Source organism: Centruroides vittatus, unplaced genomic scaffold, assembly GCF_030686945.1.
Source record: "Centruroides vittatus isolate TY-2023 unplaced genomic scaffold, ASM3068694v2 contig_921, whole genome shotgun sequence".
Taxonomy (NCBI): Eukaryota; Metazoa; Arthropoda; class Arachnida; order Scorpiones; family Buthidae; genus Centruroides; species Centruroides vittatus.
Window position 1 is genome coordinate 245,473 of NW_027122608.1, and position 11,665 is coordinate 257,137.

An 11,665-nucleotide genomic window follows, 5' to 3' on the forward strand; every position below is an offset into this window, starting at 1 on the left:
CCCTGTCGGGTTTTTATTTTATATATATATATATATATATTTTTTAAAACTGTATAAATGGGTCAGAAAAAGAGAATTAGGGCAGCTGGAGACTTTAAGGAATCCGGTAATTAGTTTAAATTTTTAAAGTGGGATAGGCAAATTTGGTAATATTGAACTGACAGAAATGATGAAATAACTCGTCTCTGCCAAATTAAATGGAATCGGTTCAGAAATTGGAAGGGAGAAAGATAAACAAGATCTGCCCAGCTCTCGTCTTTAATTGCTTTTGCCAAATTTAATTTAACGATTCCCTTACAGATTTGTAAAGTTGTTAGTGATCGTTTTACCGGAGAAACCAGGCTAAGTAGTCGATTTTAATGAAGTTTTATGAAGTTACCATCCGAAGATACCGTCCTCCCTCTCACTAAGTCGACTTTGTTCCCGACGATAATGACAGCTTTGGCTGGACAATAGTCGAACAGGCTGGACAATGACGACAGAGTGCGACTGGCGTAATTGTAAGTAGATCTGTCCGTCACCGAATACACCACGACAAAAGCATCCGCCGAGTTTAGGCATTCTTCATCGATCTATAACAGATAATTAGGTCAAGTTTACACTACGACACCCTCGCTGATTGATTTGTCTAAATGGAACTTACCGTGACGTTCATGCAGTCGACACAAATTAGCTTGGATTCTACACCGTCCACCATCAACGTCACCGTCTTTTCTGGACAATCGTCTGTAAACAAAAACAGGTATTGAGAATCGTCTCCCTACTTTCTTTTCTTTTTTTTTACCGGAGGCAATTTCCAGAAGTAATTTCTTGTTATGATGTAAAGGAAGCTTTACAGGAGAGGAAAACTGTCAAGCGTTAATAATTGCCCGCTTTAAGTCGAGAGAGTATTGATTTTATAATAGAATTATTTATTGAGAGTCTGACACATCTTTTTCTTCCAATTCAATATAAAATTACTTGCCTTCTACGTTACGTACTGGAAAGAAAAATGCTGACTCGTGTAACGAGTACAACGCGCTATTTTCGTTTTTAATAGCTTTTGAAAGGTTCACTTCAAATAACGATTATTATTAGCTAAATAAATATCAAAATGTTGATCTTACAACGTTTATAAACTTGCTAAATCCTCTTATAAACTATTAGCAGGCGGCGAAACTCTTTCTTCCTTCGAAAAACATCCCTACTTTCAAGGTTGCGTGGATGGCAAACCGTTCCAAAGCATCATCATTCCGTCACCCACCATTAACCAAGAACGATAATCATTATTGTTCTACCCCCCCCTAATACGTTTACGTTCTATATAATTTACATCTGTTAAAAGGTGGCTACGAATTAAAAGAAAATAATAATAATAATAAGTCTGCCACGTCTCTCCGAACCAAAATAATGCCCCGTTATAACGAATTCGGATACTATTACGTTACGCGAGGCAAACGAACGTAATAAGCGAGTTTCCACGCCGAAAAAAACAGCTCGATACAACGACAGGTAAACATACAAACCTAGCGATTCCTGCGTTGTCAGGAAGTCGGACGACAGGAACTGTGAAACCAGAGAAGTTTTGCCCACCCCAGTCGATCCGATGAGTAAAACTCTGTATATGGTTTCGGGTGATATGCACAACTGTGGAACGGGTATCAGATGGTTACCCAAACAGACGACACCTTTGCCAGTCACACTAAAGCTACGCAGGCGGTGGGAAGTGGGTACGTCTAAATGAGTATCACTCGACGGTATCTCGCTGGAACGTCTCTTCCACGATGTTGTATCCGGTCTCAAGTGGACAGGGGTGGTCCCGGGTGACGTCATCCAACGTAGATCGGGAGCGCTGACGGTCAGATGGGGTATCTTATCCGACATGTTTGTGGTTGAAGCGGAGGTTGAATCGTCGCTTATATATCGCTAGTCTGCACTTGCGCCTTTTCGACATGATACATCTTCGATATATAAAGCCGGCACATGACATATTTATCGCTCAGTGGATGATAATTCGATTAATAACACTAGAAAAGTCGACCCCGAAGACCTGTAAGATAATGAGATTTTTTTTTTACTCTTTCCTCTTTATATTTTAGTATATTATACTAAGTTAGTACGTGATAATGGAGTGGATAAGCGTATAAAGCCGACTAAAATCGTAACGAATAGCGACGTAATCAAATTACTGTAAATTTGTTTTACTGCAATTATTTATAGATTTTTCTTTTTTTTATTTTGTTTGCTCTAGAAAAGAATTAGCAATTAAATATACGGAGAAAACGACGCGTGAATGAGGTAATTATTGCGGTTATGTGGAAGAGGAGGATGCGAAATGTGAAGAATAAATTAGGAAATGGATTCTTAATACTATTATTAGAAAAGTCATAACGTAGGAGATGTATTTATATACGAAATTTTCGCATTTCTAGCGAAGCCAAGGTAGCAAGCAGAGTTATAGTTTTTCTGGAAAGGACTGCGTGGTCGAACTCCCCCGCATTACTTCGTTTTCTCTATTTACTTACACCCTAACGAATGTAACCTTTACAATAATTACTAATAGGACATGTTGATTATAATGTTTTCTGCCAAAAATTATATATATATATATATATATATATATATATATATATATATATTTATCCCTTCTGTGTGACTTGGTAACTGATGACGACCTTTGATCTTTATAGAAAGTGACCTTAAGTTTTCTGTGAGTTGACTACCAATGATAATCGTTATTACACATCTTAAATTATTATATTGCAATTTAATATGAAGAATATATATATATATATATTATGTTTAGCTGAGTCCTTCAATAGTTATTTATGGATTCATTTCCGTATAATATAAATATATATTTATTTGTTTATTATTAAAAAATATAGAATATAAGGTGAAATTCTCTGACAGAGCTGCAAGTTCTTGTATTATGTACGCACGTATATTACTTTCTCGGCTGTTATATACTTAATATAATAGGGGGAAAAGTACGGCGATGGGTCCAAAAAATGATCTCCCTCCCCAAGTTTTTCACATTTTTGGAGTCGGGAGACGTTGAAACGTCGAAAAATGCAAAAAAGTTGGGGATTTTTCCCTCTACGTATGGATGTTTGTGTGTATCGAAGGTCGAGGGGTGGGAGATATACAGGGGTCACGTGCCGTATGTAGAATGGAATCAAACTTAATGTAGATTTTACTCGTTATTAGCATTTAGATTCTTTTTTTTTAAATATAAAACTCGTCTTTACTCTCATAATTAAGCTATTTGCCATTTACAATAATTAACATTATAAAATGTTTTTAAAATAAAAACACATAATAGATGGCGCCATAAACAATTTTAACTTTTTTGCTGAGAAAGTTGTGCAACTCGTTGCTGGATTTTATTATTATCGTTATTATTCTGTCTTGTATTAATCTCCGTGTTCATTCTCCCTGTATGTTTACCTAACCATCTTTGTTTTCTTGTACTTTCTCGAAGCATTCTTATACCTATGTTTACACTAGTGTTTTACGTCCTTATCTTACTACATGCCCTCTGTTTATATTTCTATCAGTAATTTTTACTTACTCTAATTCATTTTAACAATCTACGTCATGTTTATCCTGGCATGTTTACGTTCATTATTCATTCTTTACTGTTTGTTTCCCTTCTCGAGCCGTGTTTACGGTGTAATTTCGATCCAGATGCGCTCTCGTGACTGATTATCCCAAATTGGCACCCGCATTTGTTCCTGTAATTGGATCTTTATGTATTTATCTTCCCACCAACCGTTCCTATGATAACTCTGTATTAAATAGTTTTACCACTCATCAATTTACTGACAATAAAACTGCCTTCTGTCCACCCTTCCGAGTTAATTTCTAAGTTTGTGTGGAATTTTTGTAGTATTGATATTCAAAAGTTAGGAAATAAAATTGATTTTCTATTCTGTTTATTCGATCGATCAACTCGCTTAAGTCCCTTCACAATCGTAAAATCGCACTATTGAGTTAAGCTTGGACTAACTTTTCTATATTGATGTAACACAAAAGTTTTCTTTAAAATTCCTATGACATAATCGATTTTTCTCCTGTAAAATAAGGCAGGGTATTATAAAATACACAGCAAATGTTGTATACAGTGTGTGTATGTGTGCATTGTTTCACACAACTCAACAAACAATAAATATTGATTCTTCTCACCTGGAAAAATCAATATTTCGAGGATTTGAGAATCATTTTCAAGTTTTTATTCTAGAAGTTTTCACTTTCAAGTTGTTTTTACACGAGAAACTGTAACTAAATTTATGCAATTTTCAATAAGTTTTACCACGTCAGTTATTCCGAATAACGATTACTCCTTTAATTTGTTGATAATCCTCTTCGATTTCGAATTCCGTTTTATAAACCTGCAATTCATCGGCGCAACAAATCCTCATGAATAATAAATACTTAAATTTTGTTAAATGCGGGACAGAGCTTAAAATTAGCAAAAAATAAACTTTCGTCGGGAGGATAAATAAATAAATAAATAAACGAAGAAAATACCCTTATATTGCGTTTCAAACGAGGAGTAATAGATGCTATGTCAATATTTTTATTTCGGTAAAAAAAAAATTAGGTAGGAAGGAAATCATTATCAAAGCAAACATTGTTCTTCGTGTTTTTTTTTCATGTTAAATATCAATCAAAAGCATGGCGAGAAGGAAAATGATTTAATCCTCCAGGAGCGATATAAACAGAAATTACCTATTCATTCCACAAATTAGAAAGTCAAAACTATTATAAACACAATGCTAATCAATACTTGTCTCCTTTTATACCGTACGAAGATAAAACCCTACATACGACACACTTCTTTTTAACTAAACAGAATTTAATTATGACGAAACGTAATAAGCTCTAGCAAAACAACAGAAGCGGAGAGGCCGTGTGAGTAATAATAAACCTGTATAGAAACTGGACACCGGATAATAAATCTGATTGTATTCTCGCTTAATTCGTTCGCCTAATTTTCATTAAAATGAATTTAAATCTGTGAATTTTCCGTCATTTACACTGATTGTTTCTATTATCGTCCCAGATTTCTGAATAAAATCCTTTGTATTTTAATAGGATGCTTTTCAAAACGAAAATTTAACCACCTTCTTATCTTTTCTCATTACCAGATATAATATTATATCCTTAACTACGGCCTGATATTACCCATTGATAAATTGGTTAATGTAACAGTAAACTTCTTAATGAATGTATAAATCATTTTAAATCTTTCAGAATGGAGTTAGAAGTCGACACAAAGCTATAATTTAGGTCGGAATCCATTGCTTTTTTTTTCTTTTTAATAAAGTGTACATTTACTTTGAGTAAGGAGCCTCGAAATTTGACGCCTAAAGCAGAAAATATGGCTAATAAAAACCGAAATCGTGATTATAAATATGAAAAAATTAAATTAAATTCGCCTGTAGTATTATTGAATATATATCTTCTATATATATATATAGAGGTCAAAATATGTATGTATGTGAGATAAAGGGTAAGGTGTATGTACGCCGCAGCAAACTTCGCATGAATACTCTTCGACACTGTAGAAAAAATTCTGTGAAGGCCCGAACCAACGCTAAATCTTAACCCCTGTTAACTTATTATATAAATTTATTAGGTAAAAGATTCTATAACGGTGAAGTTATCCGCTCCAAATTTGGTGTGAATATTCTTCTACACCCTAGAAAATAATACTAAAGCCTGATACTAATAATACTGTGAGCAGTTTCATCATTGTAAATAGGCTTACACAAGTCAATAAATGTACATTTTAGTTACTAAAACCATTGTTTTTATCACCCCCACCCGATCTCACCAATCTCCACCCCTCAAAGTCCCTTGCAATGCAGTACACAGGTAGCAAGTTTTAAATAATAATATAAGAGTGATGAGTAAAAGAACGTGTTTTTTTTCTTTAGAGAGGGGAGAAACCCCATTTAAAATACTTAAGTAACCTAAAAATCTTATCTAAAAGTCTATAATTCCCTTATGAATCATGACATTTTAAATAATCCATTTTTCTAATATCAAATATCAGAAAAATTCTTTTTTAAGAATCCCATTAAAAGCTATTTATAGAATATCGAATGTTCCTTTTTATCTTAAGAAATTATTTTTTTCATTTTTTTTCTATTACGTATCCTGTGGTTAATGTAGTTAATCGGTAGCAAATGATTGGAAAATAAAACTGACCTCTCGCATCTGTTGCTAGAAAAGTAATTGTTATCATTGTAGCATCAGTTATAATCAAATGTTTATTGTGTTTGTGTGACCCAATTCCCTGTAAATGCAGTTTATAGCTACGCTCGACTGCGAAAAAAAAGCGGAAAAATAGAATAAAACATGCACTTACTTTATAGAATTTTAACCAGTATAAACGGGGAAAAGGAAAGAAATTCTTCCAAGCAGAATGATTTTTCTGTCTGTAGCCATCACATCTGTAAAATAAATTAAAAAATTCTTATATTAGACTCGAGTTAACAATTTCGATTTTATTAAAATTTACGCCTAGACAAGTATAAGATTTTAAAAAGATAACCACTCTCTCTCTCTAACATCCCCCTCCCTCTAGTTAATATCCCTTTCATTCTATAATCCTTTCCCCTCTGTTTAATATCCCTTTCATTCTATAACCCTTTCCCCTCTGTTTAATATCCCTTTCATTCTATAACCCTTTCCCCTCTGTTTAATATCCCTTTCATTCTATAACCCTTTCCCCTCTGTTTAATATCCCTTTCATTCTATAACCCTTTCCCCTCTGTTCAATATCCCTTTCATTCTATAAAGAGATGGCACGGAGAAATTTTTGATTGGTTGTTTATGCCAGACACCTACAAAAGTTTCTTGAAGTTTTACCCCATTCACCCCACTTTAAGGTATGTATACAGAACCGAATTTACATATAACAGGATACAAATTACGAACCGACAGTGTAATTGGCTGTATTGGTATAATAAACTTGGGTACACCTTGAGAAATAGATGTCCGGAAACAAAAATTAGTTCAAATTTCCATCGCTAGGCGGAAATACAGCGCTTCAAGAACCAGTACGGTGATGTAACGTTATGCAAATTACTGTAGAAAGTAGCGTTCCTGGGCTGTGACAGTATCTCATCAATACATATGCTTCGTGTGACAATTGATCACGCCATATCACGCTTCCAACGTGTATTATAACGTTTTGTTCTCGAAGCGCCATATTTTCGCCTAATGGCAAAAATTTGAACTAACTCTTGTTCCCCAGAATTCTATTCCCCGCGATTTGAATAGTACATAGTTTCATCAACATACGTCGATGTATAATATATATATATATTATCTATTTATATTATTTTTCTGACTGTTATGTATGGTAAGTATATATGGTTTCTGACTGTTATGGTGGAAAGTATGGTAACCCCCAAAAGTTTACATTTTTCGACTCTGGGGACCTTAAATGCAAAAATATTTGGGGGATTTCTGTATGTATAGATTAACGTTAGGGCATGTGGGGCAGCGCCGTAACTAGCCTTTTATGCGCCCGGTGCGAGCATCTGTAACTACGCCCCAAAACTATGACCCAAAACTTGGTCCAGGTCATTTCTGCGCTCTCCAGGGTCTACGCCCTGTGCCTGGGCACCGCTGGCACTGCCCTAGTTACGGCACTGATGTGGGGGGCACTGCCTTTTGTCGACAATTTCTGTAATTTTGAAGGGAGGGTTGCATTTTAGGGGCATTGATGCTGTTAAATGTTGGGGATTAAAGGTCTAGAGGTGGTGAGATAGAGTGGAGTGACGTGACGTATCTCGAGTAGGGTCAGACTTAAAGGTTTTACTTGTTATTGGCATTTACAAGTTTTATAAAACTAATCTCTACCCTCAAAAGTAAGATTTTTGCCACTATAATATATATATAAAAAAAATTGTAAATAAAATCTCATAACAGATGGCGCCACACGCAATTTTAAATTTTTCTGCCGGGAAAGTTAGCTAGCTTTTTAACATTATGAGCGTGGATATTTTATAACATTCACAATCGTTGAATAAAATATGTATTCAAGTTTATTCTTTACTCTGATGTTTTTTATAAGGAAAATTGAATCTATATTTTATATTACTATATAAAATACTGTATTTTGTAAAGAATTAGCAACTTAATCTCTTTTAAAGAGAAAGTTTTAATCTCCGTGTGCTTAAGGAAAGAGCTTATCAACACTCATTGTTGACTATTTCTAACTACTTCCATGCTAGAAGATAAAGGTAGATGGAAATTTTTATTGGAAATCATCCTAGTCCGACTCTACTCGAGATACGACACGTGACCACCCTCCTTTATCTCCCAAACCCCTCGACCTTTAACCACCAAAATTATAACAGCATCGACCCCCTAATACACAAACCTCACTGCAGAATTTCAGAAATTTTCGACAAAAGGCACGGGAGTTATTAAGCTTTAAAGTGGGCGAAGAAAATTGTGTCCCTCACACGCACACCTACATCCATACATACAGGAAAAAAAAACCCTCAAACACACAGAAAGTATGATGTAAATCGAGTCTGTGACCTTCCTACTGAATAATTTGTGTTGTTTCTGCTAATTCCAGACAACTTTTCACTTTAATTTCTTGTTTTAGTGGACATTTAGTTTATAATTACAGTTTACGGCTCGACTGTATATTTTTTCTGTATAATGTTTGGAGAAGGAATTTGCTGAACGGACAGAACTTTAATTTTCAAGGATGTAAATAATTCAAATAAGTTTAATTATCTTTCTTTGTACTAAATGTTAATAACTGCGGTCTTACGTAAGGTCGAGTGAAGGAATAAATATTAACGCATTATTTTACTGAAAGATAACGATAAATATCAGGTAAAATTACATTATTTCTCTATTAAAAGAATGCTAAATTGGTAGCGAGTAGGCCGAAAAGGGCTTTTGTTTAGTTAACTAACTTTCGGGCTACTTGTATGTGATATCCATCTCTCTCGCTTAATATATTAATATAATTTATTTCCGTAATAAATATAATAAAATAATAACTTTATTCTATATTTGTATGTTTGTGTCGTGTGTACTCTGGCAATTACTCCCAAAAAGTTATCTATTCTAATACATATAAATGACACCGTAGCACGCCATTCGAGATTAAAAAAAGACATCATGGTGATTGGAAACTTCCACTACTGTGTGTTTTATTCCTGTATTGATTTTATAATGGCTATTAGGTAAATATTCCATTATAGAACAGTTGAAGTCAATCAGACAGTTCTGTTCTGTCTGATTTTAGATAAATTAATATAAAGTAGAAATGATTTTCTGCACTCTTTAAAAGTGTAAAATTATTTAAATTTATTTCGATAGTAGAGGGACGTTATAGAGGAAGATGCGCTCCCTCTTTAACATCCATCTTCCTCTATTTAACATTCCTCTCCTTATAAAATCCGTCTCGCTCCATAACATGGACATTTTGCAGCGAGGGGGATGTTAAATAGAGGGAGAAGAATGTTATAAAAGGAAAGGGATGTTATAGAACGAGGCGGGTTTTATAGAGAGAGAGAGGGATGTTAACTACAGGGGGAGGAATGTTAAACAGAGGGAAAAGGGTTATATATTATTTTTTAAATTATGAACATGTTTTGTTAGACTGGCAGCACTATTCTAGGTTTGTCTGCAGGTTATGATGGTTGGATACATGCTTTTGATGTTTGACAAACTTTGTTGATAAGTGTCGTATTGTCCTATTGACTTATTTTATTTGAAATCGTTCATATTTTGAATGCTTTTACTTTCCCGGCTGTTATGTATACATAGCAAGGGAAAGTATTTAAAAAAGGCAATAAAATCCTTGGATGTGTGTTGTATTGGAGTTTATTTCGTTTAATATCTCAGGATGGGGTAAAGATTAAAAAATGAAATTTGGCAAAACAGCTTGTGTATAAGGGACATCGATGCTATTAAACTTTGGTGCCGAAAGGTCAAGAGAGTGGGGAGATAGAGGAGATCGTGTCATATCTCGAGTAGGGCGGGATTTAATGAAGATGTTATACGTTATTAGCATTTACAATTTTCTATGAAACCGATCACTACCCTGAAAATTAAGCTTTCTGCCATTCGATGATAATTAAAAATGTAGAAAGTTTTTATAACCAAATCGCCTAACAGATGGCGCCACACACAGTTTTATTTATTATACTGTAATTAAGAATATAAAAAGTTATTTTCTAAATAAAATCTCATGACACCGGGGAAAGTTATGCAACTCGTTCTGGATTTTTTATGAATATTTGATTTCTTTTTGCGTGGTAGTGATTTTGGAATCACGGGATTATCAGAAACACAATCAAAATGTCTATTTCTATTCGTCCTATGCTATTTTTTCATTATTACTGGTTTAAAATTTGAAGAAGTCCAAGATATTATTGTGAAATAGCTAAATAAATGTATTATTTGTATGATTCCATATTAGTCTCGATTTATTATAATGAGGACACTCTTAATTAAACTTGGTGACTTTGTAGTAATGTAAAAGGATTCCAGTAAACTGTGTGTTGGCAAATTGAAGAATATAGATATGTGGGGCTCCTACAAGAGAACACCACACAATATATAGGGCCATTTTTGAGGCCACCAGCTCAATTTCTGTAGAAGAAAAGGTATAGAACAAAAATACTAATGATGTACTGTACAATGAGGCCGGTCATAACCTGGTATTAAGATTGCCAGATTTCTGACTGGATAAAGGACACACAAAAATGATTAATGCTACCACTCTCCAACTTTCAAAAAAGTTGGTAACAAATAGCCCCTGCATTAATGCAGTCCAGTACATGCATAGATCCCTATATATATATATATATAGGGCCTGTACAGAACTGCACACATACAATACACGGTATGTATGTGATTGTGGATTGTATTGTATTGTATAACTGAGGTTGTATTGTATTGTCCACAGTCACGCACATACAGTGCATGTATATATGTGACTGTGGACCTACATACACTACATATAAATAATATACGAAGTAAATTATCTAAAAATAACTAAATTTAACCTATTTTCTCTTCAATCAACACATGAAAGATAGCGGGAGATTACTAAAATATCAACAAGAGTATAATTTACAATTCTGCGCGAAAAAATTGCATTTAAGAGAAGGAAAAAAGATTCACGTCATTCCAAAATGTATGATGACAACCAAAGTTGTAATAAATACCTTATCTTCTATTTATATTCATAGCAAAAGTATACCAAAAAAATCCGGATTAAATGTTGTTTATTCACATTCCAATAGAGCTTGGAGAAGTGAGAAATTGGAGTGGTTTTTTTGGGCTTTATCCAAATAAGAAATACATTCAATGGCCGCCATTTTCGTTTAATCGTCTATCGTCTGGTTTATTAAACTATGACGTATCAAAGTCGTTTAAAAACGAACGCATCCGATTGGCCGATTTCGAAATTTCAAAAAATAATTAAAACGTTCCGTTTTAATAATTTCGAAATGTAACTATTCGAAATTATTATAAATTACTTTTAAAATTTCGAAAAAGTAATTTTAAATTTAATCGAAGTATAATTTATTAACTTTGTTGTATATATTATTATAATAATTTATCGTCTGCTTTATGACGTAACCGAAAGATCTATTCTGATTGATGCATTTTGAATACCTTAAATATT

At 33.8% G+C, this 11,665-nt stretch overlaps 1 protein-coding gene across 3 annotated transcripts in view; it reads right to left on the bottom strand.

Annotated features, from left to right (window-relative positions):
• The window catches only part of LOC136984515 (GTP-binding protein GEM-like), an 18,944-nt gene extending 7,489 nt beyond the window's left edge, over positions 1-11,455 (bottom strand). For 2 of the 3 annotated variants that reach the window (XM_067281525.1, XM_067281523.1), the window contains exons 1-5: positions 11,202-11,455; positions 6,359-6,443; positions 1,506-2,029; positions 644-726; positions 380-572 (exon numbers count right to left, since the gene is read on the bottom strand). In XM_067281525.1, coding sequence (XP_067137626.1) covers positions 380-572; positions 644-726; positions 1,506-1,863 — 634 coding nt within the window. In that variant the 5' untranslated portion in view covers positions 1,864-2,029; positions 6,359-6,443; positions 11,202-11,455. Of the gene's footprint in view, positions 1-379; positions 573-643; positions 727-1,505; positions 2,030-6,358; positions 6,444-11,180 lie in introns of all 3 variants that reach the window. The other variant, XM_067281524.1, reaches the window with a different exon arrangement.
• Between the last annotated feature and the right edge of the window lie 210 nt (positions 11,456-11,665).